At 29.9% G+C, this 23,793-nt stretch overlaps 3 protein-coding genes across 3 annotated transcripts in view; 1 reads left to right on the top strand and 2 right to left on the bottom strand.

Moving 5' to 3' along the window:
* Nucleotides 1–2,984: 2,984 nt before the first annotated feature.
* LOTGIDRAFT_230453 (hypothetical protein) lies at nt 2,985–6,769 on the bottom strand (the record flags this gene model as incomplete). Its single annotated transcript, XM_009048220.1, has 4 exons — nt 2,985–5,027; nt 5,485–5,598; nt 5,905–6,035; nt 6,686–6,769. 4 exons carry the CDS (start codon nt 6,767–6,769, stop codon nt 3,302–3,304), a joined length of 2,055 nt encoding a protein of 684 aa, XP_009046468.1. The 3' UTR covers nt 2,985–3,301.
* A 1,777-nt stretch (nt 6,770–8,546) lies between these two features.
* LOTGIDRAFT_156955 (hypothetical protein) lies at nt 8,547–11,837 on the top strand (the record flags this gene model as incomplete). The annotated part of the gene is made up of 3 exons (XM_009048219.1): nt 8,547–8,674; nt 9,208–9,330; nt 10,121–11,837. The coding sequence occupies 3 exons, from the start codon at nt 8,547–8,549 to the stop codon at nt 11,835–11,837; spliced, it is 1,968 nt and encodes a 655-aa protein (XP_009046467.1).
* A 1,549-nt stretch (nt 11,838–13,386) lies between these two features.
* LOTGIDRAFT_185777 (hypothetical protein) overlaps nt 13,387–23,793 on the bottom strand; it is a 10,889-nt gene continuing 482 nt past the window's right edge. Inside the window, exons 2-10 of the mRNA XM_009048218.1 lie at nt 22,596–22,675; nt 21,995–22,093; nt 21,716–21,823; nt 21,335–21,444; nt 20,734–20,840; nt 20,108–20,197; nt 16,836–16,929; nt 14,154–14,260; nt 13,387–13,543 (exon numbers count right to left, since the gene is read on the bottom strand). Of these exons, the coding sequence (XP_009046466.1) occupies nt 13,458–13,543; nt 14,154–14,260; nt 16,836–16,929; nt 20,108–20,197; nt 20,734–20,840; nt 21,335–21,444; nt 21,716–21,823; nt 21,995–22,093; nt 22,596–22,607 (813 nt within the window). The 5' untranslated portion in view covers nt 22,608–22,675 and the 3' untranslated portion in view covers nt 13,387–13,457. The remainder of the gene's footprint in view (nt 13,544–14,153; nt 14,261–16,835; nt 16,930–20,107; nt 20,198–20,733; nt 20,841–21,334; nt 21,445–21,715; nt 21,824–21,994; nt 22,094–22,595; nt 22,676–23,793) is intronic.

The raw sequence follows: 23,793 nt of genomic DNA, 5'->3' as shown, positions 1-23,793 counted from the left end.
TCTGTTCTGATTCTGATTCTGATCTGAAATTAGAAAAAATAACTCGCCCAAGAAAAATAGAGAAGTATAGAATCTGTTATGTACTGATTGTTTTTAGTCTACTATGGGGGAATTTCTCTTGAAGGCTCTTGTAGTGGGCATGAACTATCTTGCTTGCTCGATTGCTGGTTGTATTGAATGGACAACAAAGGGTGCTTTTGCCTACACTATGGTGAATATTTAGTCCTATAGGTCTTGCTGTAATCAATGTCTCAATCCAGTTGGCTTCCTTAGACGGAATTTGGTAGTTTCATCTTCGGGCAAGTCAATTTCTATGCGCTCAATTGTGTTTAGGGTGAGATCGTCTATTGAATGGTTGTCGAGGTTGAATGTTCACATGTTAGATGTTCCTGGATCAGGTACCTTTTATTCGTAGAGTTACTTAAAAAATAATGTGTTTCTGATATTAAGAGATATGTTTTGCATCTACTGGACAAACATGGAGCACTTCATAAACGTGGAGGTACTTCGGCATAAAGCCTGTTTTAGCTGTTATCTGTGCTAAGGTGGAATTTTTTTATGTACCTTAAAGACAGTGATATCGAGTAAGTATATTCTTTTGCGACTCACGTTTGCCGTTAGTTTGATGGAAGGATGGTGGTTATTGAGAATTTCAAAGAATTTCCAAAACTGTTGATAGAATAAGTCCAAACCATAAAAATGTCATCCAAAAAGTGGGTCAAATGGACAGAGGGGCAATACCTCACGTTCCCACTCTGCCATGAAAAGGTTTGCGTACAAAGAGGCGAATCGTTTGCCCATAACTGTCCCTGAAGTTTGTAAATATATTAAATGTGAAATCGTTTCGATTGAGTCAAATGCATCGTCGCGTCTGTTTGGATCTGGGTTTCTATTAAAAGCTTTACGAACTGCCGTTAAACCAGCAGTGTTATCGATTATAACGTCGATAGAAATTAAAATAACTTTAGAAGATTTTTTTTATTTTATTGAAAAAATCGGTTGTGTCTTTAAGGTAGGCGCGATGTTGACATGCTAGAGGTAGTAAGAGTTAAACCACTCCTTAGTTGGATTCTTAGGCAAAGTGTACAAATGTCTCTCACGACAATCAGGTTTGGCAGACAAGATAGTCATATTGTTTCTGTTTGAGATAACTAGTTTTGACTAAATCAGCAAGAATATAGTTAATCATATTAGCAGTTTCTTTGAAAATTGGTTTCGGTAAAATGGCATAATGTTTAGGATTATTTATTTAATTCTCTGCTTCTGAAACGTAATCCTCCCTATCCAGAATGACACATGAACCTTTGTCACTCTTTTTAATAACAATGCTATCGTCTTTCTTAAGTAAGTTTAACGCTTCACGTTCCACTCGTGTGGAAAAGTTCGCTGTTTGGCTATTCATACTCGCAAATGCTTTCAATATTTCAGGATGGATGGCGGCCTGAGGGGGTGTCAACGTGGATTTAGGAATAGACATTGTTCTAGCACCACGTGGGGGTGGTTTCGAAAAAAATATGTGCAGCTAAGATTTTGTTGAAATCGTTCAATGTATGGTCGGAGATAATTTAAGTTGGCTACCTTCGGTGTCGGAATAAAGTGAAATTCACGGTCTAAGATTGATTGTTGAAGGGGTGTTAGAATTTTGCGGCTCAAGTTAACAGTTTGGCCTAGTGGTGGCCTCTCAGTATTTTTTACTGTACTGCCAAATATTTTTTATTAAAATCAAAGCTGCCAGTGTATCACCTTGCCTGGCAAGCTATCTTTTCTAATTCGTGAAATTTTGGAAACATCTTCGAGAAATAATGCGAACAACTGTCTGAATGGTTATGAGGATGGCATGTCGAGGAATTATCAAAAATTATATCAAATAATTGGAGGCGATATTACTAGTATATTTTATATATCATATAGCATTTTCATCAAATTGCGCTTAACAGAGGTTTTTTTTTAGCTTTGTGCTAATGAAAATTGAAAACGTCAAATAAAAGCCTTCGTTTAAAATTTATGTTGAAGTTTAATATGTTAGTATGACAATAACCTGTCATAATACAAATACTTTAGTCTGGATAAAATGCCATTCAACTTTTTTTTTTTTTATTTTAATTTATGAATGGCTATTATTAATTATCACTCATTCTTAGACAATTTAGCCCTAGTTTTCATATTATATCTGATTTCAACAGCTGAATTCCACATTGACGATTATATTCAAGATGACTCTGGGAATAATATGTCAAATTTGTGAAACGTAAGAAAGAGCTATAAATAGATGCATGTTTTACTCTAGGCTGTTTTTAATAAGTTATTTCAATAGTTTAATTGTTTTTACATGCCATTTAATCGTTTATAAACCGTTTGTGTTTATTTTTGTGGTCGGTCATAACTATATACCTATGACGAACGAATTGTGATATTTGATAGTAATGTTTGTTTTATTTTGGATCTTACTGATCAACTAAATCATTATTATAATTATTGTTATTGTTTTGACGTCAAAAAAATATATATAGTGTCAACGGTAAATATCTCAATCGATAGCAATCATAATGAGACAAGGATTGTCGTAATAAAATCATTGTATAAAGGGAAGTAACTAAGGTTACAATTAGACCACAATTCATTTTTGAAGTGACTATGAGCCGAATTATACAACCTTAACCTTTTCTGGGAAGTGGGAGCTGGCCTTATACATTATTGTATGTATGTATGTACTCTTAGATCTGAGTAAAAACTAAATGATAATGGTTGACACATTTTTATAATAGGATTTTTTTATGAAGTTACTATTGAAGCAAGAGATGGTTATCGAAGCCTACATTATCGGTACTGTGCGATTGCAAAACTCAGATGTACAGGCTTGTTTGTAACTCTGGTAGTTTCTACCTCGCCATATTAATACAATGATCTCCGTAATCCGTAATCCAGCACTCTCCGTTTCTGTTGCAAACCCACAATCCAGGGTTTTAATCAAGATGCTGAATAGTGGGAAGAAGTTCAAATTTATCCCTTTTATTGGCAATTACAAAAAAAACACAATGACAAAACAATAAACGAGCATCAGCGAATTTTTGATTAAGGAATATGCATACAGTTAATTTAGAATAGGTTTTCTATTAGAGCGGAACGTTGAACTTCCACCACTAAATCACCTTTTAATTAATTCATCTGGCGGGGTATAAATATCGATTGTTCGGACATGTAATTCTGCATTTTTATACATTAAAATATTCATTTTGAATAATTCTTGATCAGGCGAAAATAGGATGTGCAATTTGATTGCATGAAATAATTATATTAATATTTACATTTTCTTCCAACATGATAAATATTTTTCACAAAAAAATGTATAACATTTGGGATTTTGTGCACATCGTGATAATTTAAGTGGATGTAAAAATGTATCACTTTGTTTATAATAATCTTTGAAACGCAATCGATCGGTTTTCCACAGATAAGTACCGGAAACTTTTACTATTTCGTTTTGTGGCACAATAGCATTAAATACTGTCGGTATAAAGATTTCTAAATGCATTCTACTATCAGTCCATAAATTGGCAATGAAAGCAAATTTCTCCATATGTTTCAATGGAACATAATAAAAATCTGAACATTCATAGAAGACCTTATCCTTTCCGCCAGCATTTTTGGCTAATGTTTGTAAGAAAGCATCGATTGTCTTTTTATATTTGGTATTTTCTTTGCTATATTCTTTTAGTTTATTTATGTGTAACTCTGTTGTGCGACCTCCAACAGTGTACATCCACGGTTTCCAAAATGGACCATCAGCAATATCAGTAACATTCTGCGAACCCAATTGAGCTACTCGCATATTTTTCTGAAACCAGAAACGATTTAAAGGTAAATGTTTGAGATTCCAAATGTTAAGTACCAAGTCATCCATTATAGAGAGTACGCCTTGGAACTTATAACCCATTTTGTAAGCTCTTTCCACACACCTGTAGGCAAACATTCCATGAAAGAAATCTGTGTCCAGAAAGGTAACATCCTTGTTTTTCAGATTGGGCAGCGTTAAAACAAAATCAGTCATATTTGATCCACAGTACAATCGTTGTGGGAAGTGTGATTTGTAAATTGTCTCTGTAGTATCTATAACTTTATAAAATCCAGGCATGTTGATATTAATAATTAGAAGAATGTCATTAAACACCATTTTACCACTTGGGACAGCGTCACAACCATTCTTAAACTTAGAACATGTTCCATTAAAAACTGTTTTGATATCTTTAACTGACGCTGGACCTCTTGATGGCCAAAATCTTGCAGCATTTATAGGTATCATTCCTTGTTTATTATAATTTCTACTAGGTTCTGTGTAGCCACTAATCGCTAATTGAGCCATCCATTTATAAATAAACTCAACTTGTTTTGCACTTAAAATATCCCTTTCTTTTAAATATTCACTCCAATCAATTAAACAAGTAAAAAATGTTAATTTATCATCACATTGCCAAGATTGAAGTAAAGATAATTGTGTATAAATATCAGAATTTAAAGGATAATGTAGGTATGATAATGAAGTTGATGATAATGGTGAATAATAAGTAATATAATTATCAAGTAATTCTAATAATTTACCAGTCCATATTGACAAAATATAAGGATGAATATCAAGAGGAATCAAAGCCCAGAATGTAGAATAAGAATATAATGTATTAACTTGATTAAAATATGGTAATGTTTTAGTAGAAACTGTAATGTGAGGTGCTTTATAATCTATATTACCCTTATCAGAAGTAGCTTTAAAAATAGTTTGTATCAATGATGTAGGATATTTACTGTACATATATTGTCTTTTATAATCAGATTTAGGATTAAAATCACGGGGTATAAAATGAAAGTCGACGGTGGATTTCGACGGTCCAGTATAAATCATACCAGAAGATTCTGGTTGAAAATTGAATTTCTGTAATATAGGGTTGATATCTTCTGTAATTGATGAGTAATAAATCCAGGATGTGCCATGTTCTATTGCTGTTAAAATACTGTTAATCTTAGACTCTACAGACCTGAAATTATAGCAATAGTTCTTATAAATATTTATGATTTATTCGGGGACTCGTGGAATCACTCTATTCTGTTAATTTGCCGGAAAGTATATGAGAAAACATTCGCCCGGTGACGTCAACATCATACTGGGTGAAATCAAAGTAAACCCAGAAAGTATATCGTAATAAAAAAATAAAGACTAGTGCTTTCAATTCAATTAACGTTATCAATCTTTGAACTGGGTTATGAAAACCGGGCTGTATTGTGTCGTGATCATTCTTTTCACAGAGGTCAGCGGGCGTAAGCCGTGACCAGTGTACATAAATATAAAGGCTTTATATACTCTATCTTCACCCTAATCTTCTAAGAGAATAAAATAAAATCAAAAAAATATAATACTTCAATTTCTGACAACCGACGGATTGATATACTTTCAAATGATTGAAACGGATTTAAACCGTATAAACCTTAAATTACCGTTCGTGATAAGCTTGATAGACTTGATGAATGCCTGCAAACTTCTTTATTTCACTGAATACTTCCATTGGTTGATTAAATAGTACACATAGTTCGTCTTCCTTTCTCGTGTACCTAATGAAATGGAATAAACATTTTCATTTAAATGAAAAAAAAATGCAGTTTTTCAAGAAAAATACTCAACATTGACATATTTCCTACCTGTTCACAAATTGATGATTTTGTCGTCACGGGCTCCATCGTGGCTCTGTTCATATTTGGCTACGAAAACTGATAAAAATTCTTTCTCATCGACCACAGACAGTGAATATATATAATTTAATTTATTATATTAAAATTGTTAAACATTTTGAACAGATCTATTCTTGACGGGATTTGTCAAGAGCAAGAGTTGCAACAAGTGAAATATGTCTGGCTTACCTTATGTGGTACAATCTGTTCGATTCAAGAGGTTCTTTAGTAAATCCACGAAAATGTTGAATGCAAATGAAACTCATTAACAATCCAATGATGAATTTATATCGAACCACCTTCTTGAAAATAGCCATAGTCTGAAAATTAATGAAAAGATCGATCACTCGCTGAATTTCAATTATCCTAAATAATAAAATTAATTCACCCCGATTTGATTTATATTAATCTATTACCCATTATTATTCAAAAGGAAATTTTAGGCATGTCAGGCATCTTAAAAAAATTGTACAAAAAATGTCCGACATGACCAAGTTTACGACCTCACCATTTTATAACTTGCGCTAATTCCAGGATCACTCACAGTTTATTACTTACATCACTGATAACATTTAACTTCTATACGTCTTTATCTTGGTTTCTGGACTGTTATGAATCTCTTAATCCGAGTATGAATAATAATCGATAAACTGTTAATAATTATCCGGACAGGTTTTCTGTTTTAATTTGACGAATATGTGTGTAGTGTAGTGTAGCACAGTTATTTCTGCTCATATAGGTCCAATTCAAAACACAACGAGTGGTCCATTATATTTTAAGGTAGTTTAAGCAGTAATCAACCTAATGTAAGTTCAGTCTGCATTGTTTCTAACACTATTAATTTTATTACTTTTTAATATAATAAAGTGTAGTGTGTGTGTTTTGTTTTGAATCGGACCTGGTAATAAAAAAAAACTTTGCTTGGTTATAGTTTCATTTTGCCTTAAGTTGCAAACCTTTCAGCTAATACCTTTGAAAACCATTCACTAATCACAGCTTCTGAAAATGTACGTGGATACTTCTCTTTAGGTGGATTCGTCAGGGACGAGTGCATACTTAAAACATGTTATTGTCCCCTCTGTCTAGATTATTGATTTTCTCACTGCTGGACTTTTCAACTCAATCCTACACCAGGTAAGATGCTACCCATTTTTGAAAGATTATATAGATAGACCCTTGTTAGTGAAGCAATTCTAAGAGGCTGACGCTTGCTAGATTCTATCCCGCCGGAGATAAAAGTTTGTGTGTCAAACTGCTTCCTCCAAGCATTTATTACTTTTAAGTATATCGAAGATAAAGGAAACTCACACGTATAGTTACGAAAGTTGATATTTCAAATTTAACGAATTAACAATAAAAAAGATCACCCTTCGTGCAGTTCCATTGAATAGGCTTAAGATTTTTATTCTGACCCCTTTAGGTTACTTCGATTAAGAGTAAAGAGGTTTTCTAAATTTTCTATGTGTATCGGGCAATTACCTAGGTGATAATCATATTCACCTAGATGCAAATTAGGTGATATGTCCTGTAATTTTGAATAAAAAACTTTAATTTTCACCTAGGTGAAAATGATTATCACCTAATTCCTGTAATTTTGAATTAAAAACTTTAATTATCACCTAGGTAATGATTATTTTCACCTTGGTGAAAATGAGGTGATAATTCCTTTAATTTTTAGTTAAAAACTTTATTTTCCACCTAGGTGATAATTCAACGAATATTGTAAAGAACGGCGAAAAAAGTTTTTAATTCAAAATTACAGTAATGATCACTTAATGTTCGCCTAATTTTCACCTAGGTGAAAATAATTATCACCAAGTAAAAAAAGGGTTTTGAATTCAAAATAAAAAGTGGAAAATGTCGTATGTGAGACACCGTAGTATTGTAAACAAAATAGTTCTTATTAGTTCTCAACATGTTTTGTTTACTATTTCTATAGCGCTCTAAAATTGATCTACTGAGCACTATTTTAACACTGAAAATATTTTATAATTGTAATTTACAGATTTGGATAAAATTGATCAATCTAGTTGTTTAATAAAAATTTATAGTACTTACTATTAGAAATAAAATGTGCTTGTACGTACCTTTTACGCTCTACATGTATCCGTCGTGCCTATGGAATGAAATGTAATTAGTGACTCTATTCAACTTCATAATTAATCCATTAATTAATCCAATTGTCTACATTAATACATAATTAATGACACCGTTCTACTCTAAGTTGTATCCGTAGCAACAAATGTTACACTAATTATAAATCTCTCTTTAAGGAGAGTAAATTCGATATAACCCAAACTACTTAAAAAAATATCTGACACAGACAAGACCAGAACAAGGTAAGAGATATACAATTTTTCAGACGTTAGTTTTGACCCCGAACAAATTTATATTTATGAGATAAGAAGGTTTTGTTGGGCTCAGGTCGTACCTTGGAAGAGAGAAATAACAGTCAGTTTCAATACAAGATCCTTTTTTACACAGCATAAAATACGGAATGAATCCTCAAAGGAGAATATTATCATTTCCCTTTACCAGTTACCATATGCTTCGGCAATCCGATTTCTGAAACTAGGGCGTGATTGGTCAAACGGATGCTGAACCTACCATTTGAAGGGACAGTCTGATTAATTGAAAAGGATGAGAAAGTCCGGTGCTTAAATTAACCAAAACCTAGACAAATCTGGAGAAATGTATCCGCTTTTCTTATCTGAATGTTTGAACTAAAAGTATATTGCCGTTTATTTTAACATAAACCGTTTTAATGTTTTCGTTTGTGTTGGATGTGTACCTTATCGTGTGATTAATATATCTATCTTTATTTTCAGACGATGGCGTCTTTCAAGAAACTAGTTCGATATAAGTATATTGTTGGTTTATTAATCGGTCTAATTTGTATCCAGTATTCTTTGCGATTTATACAGGTACCAGAAAGTTCCAAAACTAAAATACATCGTGGGTAAGTGAAGCGGAAACCAATCTGCATAGAAACACGTTTCTTTTTCATATCTTAATTACTCTTACGTATCCATCCAAAGAAAAAACAGTCTCCCTTCTTTTGCAAAATATCACTAATTCTAAGATAAACCAAATGTCAATGACAAAATAATACACTTATACACTAATATATTGGCATGTTAACAATCGTAGAGACAATCCTGCAAAAGATATAATTATGCGTGTCCACATCGAAACCAACTTTTTTAGCGACTTTTATAGGCTACAGTGATTCATATATTTGTCAATCCATAGAAACACCATTCTTGTTCCAAGTAAGAAGTAGTTGGCCAACATCGTCGCTGTTATGTTAAAATTTATATCAGCCTGGTCTCCTTCTTTATTTCGACACGATTCAAATTGCTGAAATGAATTCTAGGAATGTACAGGAATTTACAAGGATATGACTTTTCGAATATGGAATGCCAATAAAAATAATGATTTTGATACAGTGTAAACTTTGATAATATATTATCGGTATAGTTTGTATTTTAGACGAAGATATGTAAGGACTACAGACGAACTTTACGTTATTTATGACCAGCCTTCTAAAATAGTAAATAAAGAATTGAAAAAGGTTCAAGGAATGCACAATGCTTTCTACATACATCAGGATCGGTAAGTTGATCTATTTATATTACTATAAGTCAACATTTTGTTTCTTTTCGCTACAGGATTTCTTTCTATCATATGGTCCAGCTGAAAAATTTTAAAGCCACAATCTTTTCATCACGATAAGCAGGTTAATTGTGTATTTACTTTATACTGGAGAATAATCAAGAACCATTAAATAGGAGAGTAATAAGACGCCTTTTTTGGCCAAATAACTCTCTCACCATGCCAAGCACAGTTCTGTGAAGCTTTACGCAATTATGCTAGATAGTTGAGGACATGTTTGCAGTTTGAGCATATTTCGTTGAAAGCACAATATGAAGTTTGCAGTAGCCAGACAATTCCTCTCCTCAGTATTTTATTTAGTAGTCGTTGACTTGAGAATAAATAAAAGGAGTTCTTATCATTAATTTAGAAAGAAATGGCATGATTGTTGGGATATTATTAAGTTGTGATCATTAATAATTCAATCATAAATCGTTTCCATCTGCTATTAAAACTCTCTTGATTTCTGACCGCTCCATTGTAAAATATTCATTTTAGAAATAATGAAATTGGAAATCTTTTGATAAAATAATACGTGGGTTGGTGAAAGCTTGGTTGTCGCTCCACACCCAACAAGCACATTTTACTCCTTCACGTTTAAAGATTACAAAACAATACGACGAATTGAATTAAGTGTAATTTCTAAAGTTTTTAAATGTAACAATACATAGTCAATATTTTACACATGGAGCCATACCTACCTATTTAATAATGTTATCAGGAAGTTGGCATAGTTTTGATCTAATTTCAGGTCTGTAGAGTCTAAGATTAACAGTATTTTAACAGCAATAGAACATGGCACATCCTGGATTTATTACTCATCAATTACAGAAGATATTAACCCTATATTACAGAAATTCAATTTTCAACCAGAATCTTCTGGTATGATTTATACTGGACCCTCGAAATCCACCGTCGACTTTCATTTTATACCCCGTGATTTTAATCCTAAATCTGATTATAAAAGACAATATATGTACAGTAAATATCCTACATCATTGATACAAACTATTTTTAAAGCTACTTCTGATAAGGGTAATATAGATTATAAAGCACCTCACATTACAGTTTCTACTAAAACATTACCATATTTTAATCAAGTTAATACATTATATTCTTATTCTACATTCTGGGCTTTGATTCCTCTTGATATTCATCCTTATATTTTGTCAATATGGACTGGTAAATTATTAGAATTACTTGATAATTATATTACTTATTATTCACCATTATCATCAACTTCATTATCATACCTACATTATCCTTTAAATTCTGATATTTATACACAATTATCTTTACTTCAATCTTGGCAATGTGATGATAAATTAACATTTTTTACTTGTTTAATTGATTGGAGTGAATATTTAAAAGAAAGGGATATTTTAAGTGCAAAACAAGTTGAGTTTATTTATAAATGGATGGCTCAATTAGCGATTAGTGGCTACACAGAACCTAGTAGAAATTATAATAAACACAAAACTGAACATATGCATGAAATGGTGTTCTGGCCATCAAAAGGAAACACACAAAAACCGAAATCTGAAAAACAGATTCTGACCGGACAGTGTTCTCAAATGAAAAAGTGCAATGAGAAGATAAAGAAATCAACTAAAGATTTTGATATTTTATTAATGGTTATTTTTAATAGACATGGTTTCTTTAATCAAATTGATCATTTAGAAACTATCTATAGACCACATTTCTCACAAATACTTTACTGTTCTTCAAATATGACTGACTTTAGAGCAAGTTTTAAATCGTTACAACACAAGGAAATCTCATTTGTAGATGCCAAGATACATCTTGGTCATATTGGACAGTTTTGTATCAGGATAGCTATGGCATTGGGATACAATGTCAAAGGTTATTTACATTTAGGCGATGATGTTGTATTGAATATGTGGAATTTGGAATCCCTGCCATTAGATAAATTCTGGTATCAGGAAGACATGAAAGTGGCTAATATTAATCAGGATCAAGTTCCAAGTGTCTGGAAGGGTGATTGGATTCCTTGGAATAATTATTACAGCAGACCTTATGTTAGAAAATTGTTTCCAAGACTATATAATATGGCCAAAACTAATCAAAGAGTTAATAAATTTATGCAACAATTGATGAAAAATACTGGCGGTAAAAATCGTCTTGTGTACCAGGCGTCAGATATTGCATATATACCCGCCAAATATGTTAATAGCAATATATACTTCACAGATTTATTGGGCATGTGTTATAATGAAATTGCCACACCTACGATCATGAATGGATTAGTTGATAAAAAGGAGATCGTAAGACTACCTGGAAAATATGTCTGGCATGAAGAAAGAAAATTCAAAAATTATAACAAATTCTTTCAAAGAAATCATATCTATATTCACCCTTTGAAATATAAATCTTGTACCCCAGAAAAAGAGCCATTGTGTGTGGAATTTTATTGTAATCGTTATATTTCATGTTGGTTTAATTATTAAATGATATTTTTTAGTTTATCAATTTGTTGTACTGTTCTAAATATGGATGTATCAAAGTTATTCTTTAGTTAACAAATTGGCCGTAGTGAAAAATACTCATTGCAAACTTTGGAAAAACTCAAAACTGGCTCAAGAGATGAAATTTCGTGACTAAATTCAACTGTGGTATTTTGTGATAAGAAAAATGTCGGATTAAATCATTTTGGCCTCGTGGATTCAAACTATTTTAATTTTGTAAACTGATATTCTTAAGTATATTTTATCTGCAGTAGATAGATTTATGAAAATTTCTGTCTTAATATGACATTTCAAAAGCATGCCCACCGCAACATCCATTCTGGACAATATTCTAGTTCTTAATTCATCTCATGTTTGACCTGTCGGAAACCCAATTCCATTATGACAGCCCGAGAAATAGGACATAATCTGAAGAAATTGTCCTATTCATTGACACATTCAATCAACTTAATACTCTGTTCAATAACAGACATATCGACTGGTGTGGAGAATTCAAATTCTGAAATGTTCCACTTTTAACAGGATCTTAACAGTAAGCATCTCTTATGACAACATTTGTCACAAATAAATTCGACTCAACAAGATTTTTTCAGAGTAATTTCCTCATATCATGTCTGGGGGAGTTATCCACATTTACATTTTGTGGGTTGCCACTAAAAATCAGACACAGTTTCACAAGGGCCAGAAATCAAAATAACTGTGTAGTGTAATCAGGTGTGTTTTTACCTTGTTAACTATATCAACATTAAATAGAGCATATATTAATTTGTTTCCCTTCATGTCGGATCAGAAAACTGACAACGAATGAATTTAAAAACCCATAATCCGAGATTTGGGGATTGTTTAGAATCTTTGAATAGAATACTTCGTTGAATAAAGATATTAATTCGCCTAGGGTGTTTTTGATAGGATTTAAAAAATCATAAATACAACACTCATTCAGTCCAAAACACTCGTAAACACTATCTAGAAGACTCAATTCTTGACGGATTTTGAAGAAACTTGGTGCAAGTTGTTATCAGCAAAGGATGATCCCTTTGAAAATAAAAATATGGAAAAATATTTTACATGAGTTATCATTGCTCATAACCACTCTAGAAGACACTATTCTGGCCTTTTTGACAAAACTTTGCAATCCTGTTCATTATCACCCAAAAATGTTCGAATAAATGAAGGTTGATACTGTACTGCCAAATATCTTTATTTAAAATCAAAGCTTCCAACGGCGTATATTACTTTGCTTGGCAAGCATATCTTTGTGGTTTTAGATCTGAGTTGTCCATCGGTGTTAATAATAACCATTTCATCAAGATTCCTAAAAAAAATAAACTGTACCCAGGCCCGTAGTCAGACTGTTCGGATTGGCAAGTAAGACTTATCGGGAGGAGAAATGCTGTATGGTGTTTAGTTGCAGTACTGATCGGTTGTCAGAATTTTTTCGGTGAGGCAGTATATTTTTCCGGGGGAGAACCGACATGATCGTGCAATCTTAGATCGAGTTCTAATCTAATTGTAAGAGCAACAAGAGTCTATGTTAATGAATAATTGTATTATGTCAACTATGTTACAGCATAGAATGTAATGATAAAAATATACAAAATATCAAGTATCATCGTGCTCTGTTTCTTTTACTTCATTTTCTACATCTTCTTCTTCCTCCTTCTGTTTCTTCATTTTAGAAATCAATTCTGAAAATATATGAAAAAAAAACTTGAAAATAATCTGTTAAATTTTATAATTGTATTGATTGCTTTTACATTAGATAAGAATAGAAATATGCATTTAGAAAATTGAAATTTGACAGTTGTCACTTCTATAGCTATATAGATAACATGTTTGAGCATGGGACTGCTTATGAAGTTTCAAAACCCAAAATATCTTTTTAAACAATTTACTTGAATCTACTGTTTGTACAGTGTATAAATTCACTGGGAAATATGAACTTGTCAAGGTCAATGGTCAAGTGAAGCCAGTCAGAACTAATTTGTCATGTTGACCTTGACAGTGGTTATGGCTTATACCTCTATGTGTCCTTGTATTGTATTTAGTTATCAAAAGGATGGACTACATTCATACTTTCAGGGCAACCCTTAATTCTATTCATCAAGAATTGATAGCCATTGTAGACTTTATCTGTTTACCTACCATTAACTACAATGAACCCAATACTTTTTATTCCATTCACTGGACAGATATAAAGAAAGAATTGTGAGGCAGTTTCCTTTTGTATGATCGTCTATTTCTAATGTCAACTTCATCCCCATTGTCCAAACTCATCCTTTCAATAAAAAAAAGTACCTTTAGCTGGGTTGAATACTCCATTAGTTTGTTCATTACAAACAAAACATCGTTTACTTTTTCTATAGTGATTTAAAGCACATTTCTCACAAAAATAATGTTTACATCTGAAATTAAAGCATGTTTACATCAAAATAGCATGGCAATAAAAATAAATGATGAATCTTATTTAAATGCTCAGCAAGTTTTTTTTACTTCAAAATATTTTTGTGTATTTGATACTGTTTTATCTAGGAATTATTTTTGTATTCAACCTTATTCTGACCCATGTAAAAACCAATGGTGTATATTATTATTATACCCTTTGTCAAAATATAACAATACTCATAAGAAACAGTATGAAACAACTTGAAAATAACAAAAACTTATACAAAACTTTTTAGAATATTGGTCATGTATGAAAGATGGGTTTCCTCAATTTTTAGAGTCAAATTAAGCAAACTATTGACAAGCTAAAAATTTAACAGGTTCTCAAGAACAAAGCAATAACTCATGCTAAATATTTGTCGATGTTGCTGTCGGTTCGTCAACATTTCTTGTGAACACAATAGTTTTCAACTGATTTTAATTAAATTTTTTGTGATCATTTATATTGAGAAAATCTTGGAAAAGTTAGAACTTGATCATTTTTCGATGAACGGTTTTTGAGTTATAGCCCTTGGCATAGATAAAATGCTTTAAAATTTGTTTATGAGCACAATAGAGACTACAGATTTGGTTTTTATGAAATGTGGTGTGATGATTTGTATTAAGGAATGAAATGAAATGAATGGAGTTTTACGTCTTTTTATTTATATTGATGAGATCTGGGTCAAGTTTCAAACAATTTCTCTCTTAACAATTTTTTGCCCTTGATATTAGAGCTGTGGGATTTAATAATTTGATGTTTTTGGATTATTTATTGATTTTAAGAATATTTTGTAGAATTACTCAGCAGAAATAACTATCAGTCAATATATATATCATTGAATTCAAACTAATACAATTTCTTTAATATGAGAAAATTCTTACTATAGTCACTAAAGACTGTTTTATCATTTCTGACAGCTGCCAGTGGGCGTATGTTACCTTGCCTGGCAAGCTATCTTTCTGTCAATAGGGTTCATCCTTGGGTGATAAAAAAAACATTCATACTAAGTTAAATAGGTCATAAATTGTGCCTTCTAGACTGTTAACGAGCTTTTGTGGACTGATGAAAGGACAAACATGGGTGACGACAATATATGCCCCCCCATTTCATATGGGCGTATAAAAAGACTTTTTGACCTTTTTTGATTGGTCACTCATTAGAATTCTGCTGGTAATTCTCCTCTAATATAGCTAGTTATGAACTAATTATGGACACATGAGACAAAATCTCAAGTCATTAGAACACCTCTACTTTCTATTCATATAAGTAAACATTGTAACAATAGCAACAATACATAACAAAACATTTGTTCCAACTTTGCTGGCAGATTATACGAATTAATTAAGTCTTAATCTGCATTAGTCAGATTATGGCAGATATGAAGTCACACATTGTTAGAGACAAGAGTTTACTAATTAGCTGATATTCACATAACTTAAGATGAATGTTTGTGATACCAATTCACATGTCAAAATATAAAATATAAAGTGTGTGAACACTATTTGTGAAGCATGTATATAACAACGGATATATTATTTCATCACTACTTGCATCATAGGGAATATACAAGTGATTGTACGATTTTTTCCAAATAGACGTGGTGGTCAGAACCTCTACTACCAGGGTCATGAATTCAATGTGCACTGAAGATGTTTGTTGCAAGTCCACCTGCCCTGCAACTACAAACACTTTCACTGGAATGATAACAACTTCCTGAGATACCAACAACCTCATGATGGTCGATATAGTTATCATTTGAAATAAGACCTACCAACTTCGACCGCAGTCAGTCAATTCATCTGCATTTAATCCTTTGTTTGTGGATTATCTTGGAAGATTACCTTAATTACCATAGAAATTCTATAAGACTTAATTAAACTGTATAATCTGTCAGAAAAGTGGGAACACTCCAACAAAACTACTTAGGCCAAACTAAAGAATTAGAAAATGGTAGATTAGCTAGAAATGTATATATTATGTTATATAATCATGATCATTAAGGTAGAATTGGGTTACTATTTTTAAATATTTAGACAATGGTTTATTATATGTGTGGGAAAAATAAAGTGTTGATAACATTGAAATTTTTATATAAAACAAACAGATTTTCATTTCCTGTTATTTATGTCCTTTCTTTGAGGTTTTACTGTAAAAAATTCCTCATCTCTTCAGGATTTCAACAATATTTCAGAAAATTTATTGATTATAGATGAACTATTAAAGTAATATTTTTCTCATTCAAACTAGGTAAAAAATAATCTTTATAATGTATTGTTATAATATAAATTTTTCAACAGTATATATTGTATGAATTGATTATTCACTATGTTTGTATCGTATATTCTATTGTAATATGGATTTTGACCAAAAACGAAATAAACTGTTATATTATGTTGTTAATGATCTGGAATCATTTATCAACATCTTCAATATTGGATTATTTTGCAAGACATAACATATACTATTTAGAGCATAAATAAAATAATGATCAATATTGGATAATATGAAAGATTGATTAACATAATATCAATAAATAATAAAGTCATACTTACTTTGTAATAATAGGATCAGTGAAGTATTTACGACAAATAAAACATTTAAATGGTAACTCGTCTTCATCACTGCTTATTTCATAATTCTCATTTTCTATTAAAAAAATATTCAATATAATATTTTCCATTAAAAAAAATACATGGTTTTTGTACAATTTAATTGACATTTCTGTAAAAAAAAATACATTGCATTTATACAATATAAGTTTCTGTTAATAGTCCAATAAAAGATATTGTTAATATAATTCTATTTTCTGTGTATAGTAAAAGATTTTGTTAAAATAATATAGTTCTATTTTCTGTATATAGTAATAGATATTGTTAATATAATATAATTCTATTTTCAATAAATAGTAATAGATATTGTTAATATAATATAATTTTGTTTTCTGTATATAGTAATAGATATTGTTAATATAATATAATTTTGTTTTCTGTATATAGTAATAGATATTGTTAATATAATATAATTCTATTTTCTGTATATAGTAATAGATATTGTTAATATAATATAATTCTATTTTCTGTATATAGTAATAGATATTGTTAATATAATATAGATCTATTTTCAATAAATAGTAATAGATATTGTTAATATAATATAATTCTATTTTCTGTATATAGTAATAGATATTGTTAATATAATATAGATCTATTTTCAATAAATAGTAATAGATATTGTTAATATAATATAATTTTGTTTTCTGTATATAGTAATAGATATTGTTAATATAACATAATTCTATTTTCTGTATATAGTAATAGATATTGTTAATATAATATAGTTCTATTTTCTGTATATAGTAATAGATATTGTTAATATAATATAATTCTATTTTCAATAAATAGTAATAGATATTGTTAATATAATATAATTCTATATTCTGTAAACAGTAATAGATATTGTTAATATAATATAATTTTGTTTTCTGTATATAGTAATAGATATTGTTAATATAATATAATTCTATTTTCAATAAATAGTAATAGATATTGTTAATATAATATAATTTTGTTTTCTGTATATAGTAATAGATATTGTTAATATAATATAATTCTATTTTCAATAAATAGTAATAGATATTAATATAATATAATTTTGTTTTCTGTATATAGTAATAGATATTGTTAATATAATATAATTCTATATTCTGTAAACAGTAATAGATATTGTTAATATAATATAATTCTATTTTCAATAAATAGTAATAGATATTGTTAATATAATATAATTTTGTTTTCTGTATATAGTAATAGATATTGTTAATATAATATAATTCTATATTCTGTAAACAGTAATAGATATTGTTAATATAATATAATTCTATTTTCAATAAATAGTAATAGATATTGTTAATATAATATAATTTTGTTTTCTGTATATAGTAATAGATATTGTTAATATAATATTATTCTATATTCTGTAAACAGTAATAGATATTGTTAATATAATATAATTTTGTTTTCTGTATATAGTAATAGATATTGTTAATATAATATAATTCTATTTTCTGTAAACAGTAATAGATATTGTTAATATAATATAATTCTGTTTTCTGTATATAGTAATAGATATTGTTGATATAATATAATTCTGTTTTCTGTATATAGTAATAGATATTGTTAATATAATATAGTTCTATTTTCTGTATATAGTAATAGATATTGTTAATACAATATAATTCTATTTTCTGTATATAGTAAAAGATTTTGTTAATATAATATAATTCTATATTCTGTAAACAGTAATAGATATTGTTAATATAATATAATTCTATTTTCAATAAATAGTAATAGATATTGTTAATATAATATAATTTTGTTTTCTGTATATAGTAATAGATATTGTTAATATAATATTATTCTATATTCTGTAAACAGTAATAGATGTTGTTAATATAATTCTGTTTTCTGTATATAGTAATAGATATTGTTAATATAATATAATTCTGTTTTGTTTTCTGTATATAGTAATAGATATTGTTAATATAATATAATTCTGTTTTCTGTATATAGTAATAGATATTGTTAATATAATATAATTCTATTTTCTGATAGATATTGTTCAGCCAGGAAGAATGACATTAGATTGATGGTTAATCATTTCCTTTTCTAATAAATGACTATGATTTTCTCATTTATTCAATAGCATTTTATGAAAATATTACATTGGAGAGATCATATTCATATTCATTTTGTTGGAAAAAATTAAGCATTAGTCATGAAACATCAAATAACGTAAAGAAGAAAGAGCACAGAATGTCAAGTTTGGTATTTAATGTTTGGTGGGATAAAATTTGTGCTCTGGTTAAATTGATCCTTTTGTAGCTTTCATACCAAATAAACTTTTATTTTCAGTTGATACAGTGCATTAATCAAGATCAATGAGACAGACACAAAATAAGTACAATAGATCACTTTAAATAGAATGGGTCCTAAGGCCACAAAACTTCTACATATTAAATTACCACCACGCCTCTGACCTCAGAGAGGCAATGATATGCAAACCCAGATCAAATAGTGCAAATTGCAATCATATAAGACCTTGCAATATACATAAGCACAAAGATTTTGACTATAGACTATCTCAAATGTAGTCATTAGAGAATCAAGAGCAATGATAAGAATCTGGGAATAAAAACTGATCATTCAAAAACCAAAAAATTGTGCAATTGCTAATCCATCTAACTTGAACCCTACATGATAGCTGTGAATTTTGAGCTGATTGTGAACTATCAGCTTGATATGAGTTAAAAAATCAAAATTATGATGTATATATTTACAGAACAATGATTGTTATTCCATACATCCAACCATACATGATATAATTATGAACCCATACAATAAACACTGAAAAATGCATCTGGATATCATTATGACCCAATACAATAAACACTGAAAACTGCATCTTGATATCATTATGAACCCATACAATAAACAATGAAAATTGTATCTTGATATCATTTTGACCCAATACAATAAACACTGAAAACTGTATCTTGATATCATTATGACTATGGCTGTAACGGTTTGCCGATGAATCGATTCTTTCCTTCTTAGCGATGCATTGCGTTGGATAATAATAAATCGTATCGTTGGATGAGTATCGTATAGTGTAAAAAATCGCATCTTCGAGAATCGTTGCAGCCCTAATGCTGACAAATTGATGACACCTGTCAAGTCAATAGTCTTATCACATGATAAAGCAGAGTTTACTTTCCCAAAAAGATTTCAAGATCCACATTCTATAAATAGATATAATAAAATCTTACCATGCTGTCCATATCTACCTTCATCCATTTCTCTTTCTAGTTGCCAGCCATGTTTGTAGTCACTTCTATCATGTAAAAATTTACAACTGTCTGAAAGCAAATACAGGTCAATCTTTGAATTAAATATAGTCGAAATTTAACCAGATGTGATGTTGATCAAATTCATCAGTCAAAAAATTTCAGTTCCAAAATTCTTAATGTTAAAGGACTAATACCTCTTAAAATAAACATAAATTTTAATTGTATAATCCGAGTAAGACCATAAAGCTTTTTTAAAATTTATGAGGGTTTATCAATAATTACTAAGTTTAATGGGTTTTTACCCTAAGTACTTAGGATTATTCTGTATAAGTTTATAACAGGTAAGTCTAGTGATGAATATACACTTTTAAGTTAATTATAAGAGGTAATATTCATCAAAACTGATTCAGAATGGTTTTTTTCTCATATACTTATTGAAATAAAATTTATTGAAGTTTAGCAGCAGTGATTTAATATCCCTATATAACACACAGCTTGATTTCACTTTAATTGATGCAAATTTGCATAAATTTAAAGCAAAAATGTTTTCTTGGAAAAGTGATATTCAAATCCTGCACATTAGGAAAAAAAATGAAATACCATACCTCCAAAACCACAGAAACCAGTTTCTTTGTAATCTTTACATATATCAGGTTGATAATCCCATCTAACAGTGGCTCTTAAATTAGCTGGTGCACGTATTGGACCTTTTCTGTTATAAATAAAGATAAACAAAGTTTAATGAAATGATTAAAACAAAAAGATTGTCAATTAGATTTTGAAGAAAGATGATAACTCTTTACTTGGTTGTTACAAAGTTACAGGACTCTGAAATGATCTTCATTTTATATCATTGTGAACAAAGCTCACTGAAAATTAAATTTTACCTTGTTCTAAAAGACAATTGATAGAGGACCAGGGGGCCACACATACAACAAATATAGTAAACTTTAATAGAGGATAGATAGAATTAAATATGGCGAGAAAGACACGAAAAATATTTCATTCATTCACATCAAATAAAGCCTGATACTTCATCGAACACCATATACATGCAAAAAACTATTTCATTTTGTTTTTCAGCTTGAAATGATGTACACTTAATATTCATATAACAATATAGAAACATTTTAAAATATGTAATAAACTTCATTCAAATTCGACCATGGTATAAAACTGTAATAGTCAATGAACTAAAGAACATACCTGACCATACCACTAGCAGCATTACCTTGTGCTGTATCTTTCTTCTCATAATACTGAGCATAATTATTCATACCTCTATAGATCTTATCATCTTCTTTACCTTTTAGTTCCTAAAACGAAGTATTATAATAATTACTTAAAATGTCTGAAAGCAATGTAAGAGACAAAACTTTACAACTTATTGCAGGGTGTTCTTCGAACAAAATCGTTGACATTTAATCGATAATGTATTTTGATGATTGATAATCGAAATCAAAATTTCAACATTTCGAAAAATTTGATTATTTTACCCAGCCCTAACTATCCTACATAATTCTTAAGAATTTGACTGTATACGAAGAAAATAAATGAATGCTTTTTACAAGAATGAAAATAATTTACCTTATTAACATCTAATGAGCGTTGAAATATTGCTTGTGGATCCATGTTTAATTCTGTATCAATCTCTACTATAGCTGTGGCACCAGAATCTTCAGGACCTTCTCTTTTCTGAACATAAATAAAACAATGTCAAGTTAGGAACTCCATGTTAAGACATAGACACGAAAAAGAACAGTCCTAGTCAAGATGATATAAGCTTATTACTGATGTGATCATCGGTAGTTTTCTTTTTCAATTAAAATTTCAAATAACAATCAAAATAATAATGTGTTTACTGACCCCAGTCCTACTGGATTTATAGGATAGAGATATCTTAGATTGTTCTTCTTCACTGGAACTGCTGTATTCTTCCTTATCAAATAATTTACTTCTTTTTGTCTACAAATACAAATAACAATAGATTATCATGTTTAAAATCCTGCAACAAAAACATACTGTGCTAATTTATACTTGCTTCACTGGCAGTCATGCCCAATGATGACATTATGATAAAGCATGCAGGAACCTGAAGCACTAGTATATAGGATTAATTTTAAATTTTAAATTTAAGGAAAATTGATAAATATCTCTTATAACACCCCAAAAAAACATCTGTGTCAACTATTAAGTTACTTGTAAGAAATGTGTAGATGATCTTATCTGGTAAAAATTTGATGATATTCATGATAACTACTGACCTTATATATCACGATATGGCAATATTTCAGTATTTTTTGATCAGGCAATATTACTTGAGATATAAATTCCTATACGGGTATGTATCGTGATACCAGTTTATCTCCCTGTCCTAATTATATAACAATCTAGACTTGCTAAAAACAAAAATACCCATAATGAATTTTTTCTTCAATTAACACAAACCCATGAGCATGCTACTTACAGATTGAACCATATGATTCTTTTTTCTTTTGCTATTATTGATGACAACAGCAACATTTCCTTCATCACTGTTATCATTGTCTGAAAAAGGTATCAAACAAACTCAAAGAGGTCTCGTAATCAACGAATCTTGATAAGGATGTCATATACATGTGTGTAGCAAAATCACCATTTTTCTAAATCTTTTCTGACCATTAGAGACATAACTTTGTAATGATGGTAAAGATAAGGTAAATAGGTTGTCTAAAATTTGTATGTACATAGGGAACAGTTAGCATCGATTTGCACCATTCCCATTTTCAATCAGATGTCTGGGGTTCCACTAGAACTAAGGTAAGATGTCACTAATCACACAGGACCTTATGTGATAAAGCAATTTTCGCAATTAGTGCCATCATCAAACACTTATTATTGTGGAATTGCAAGAATCACAGAAGTCTGACTTATTCTATATATACCAAAAAAAAAAACCTCATCTACTGAACTATTTGTACTTTTATCTGTATAAACGTTCAAATTGAATTCTTGTCTGGTTACATGGTTAGTTCTCAAGTAATGCTGTAACCTTCAGTTATGTTTTTCTATGTTGAAGAATACTGTCTAACTACATTGAACTTTGAATTCAAATTTTTCTCTCATTTCATAAATATTCAAACTAAAATTTTCAACTGTATGTCATTTGTCTTAGAATGTGTTTGGATCCATAGAAATATTAGGTTCATTGATATAACATTTAATAAATTAATTCCCTCCCAGATAATTCACCTGAAAAATACCTACTTTTCGGCCTGAAAATTCCCCTCTATAAAATCATGTTTACAAAATATATTTTTTCCCATGGTTTACATTTGCATCAACACAAAGACAATCTAAGTCTCTCTGTAGTATTTTGTAATTGATATTTCAATTCCTACGGAAATATTTGCCAAAATTCAATTCAGAAAACAGTGTTGTCAGAGAGTAGTATAAGGTTTTATAAGAGAAACTCTCTTATAGAAGCACTGGCCTAAGTCACAAGTAGGAACTGTGGATTTCAGCATTGGAATACATCAATTTGATAGAAAATTACCTACTTTTGGAGAGATTACCCAGATAAACAAATAATTCAGAAATGCAAAGCGATTGTTTCTGGGAGTTAATGAAAGGGGATCTAATCTACCATGGACAGAACATTACATTTTTATCAGATTTTTATTCCT

This window comes from Lottia gigantea (genome assembly GCF_000327385.1).
Source record: "Lottia gigantea unplaced genomic scaffold LOTGIsca_12, whole genome shotgun sequence".
Classification (NCBI taxonomy): domain Eukaryota; kingdom Metazoa; phylum Mollusca; class Gastropoda; family Lottiidae; genus Lottia; species Lottia gigantea.
The sequence above is the reverse complement of the archived record's forward strand: the minus strand, read 5'-3'. Positions and strand labels throughout refer to the sequence as shown.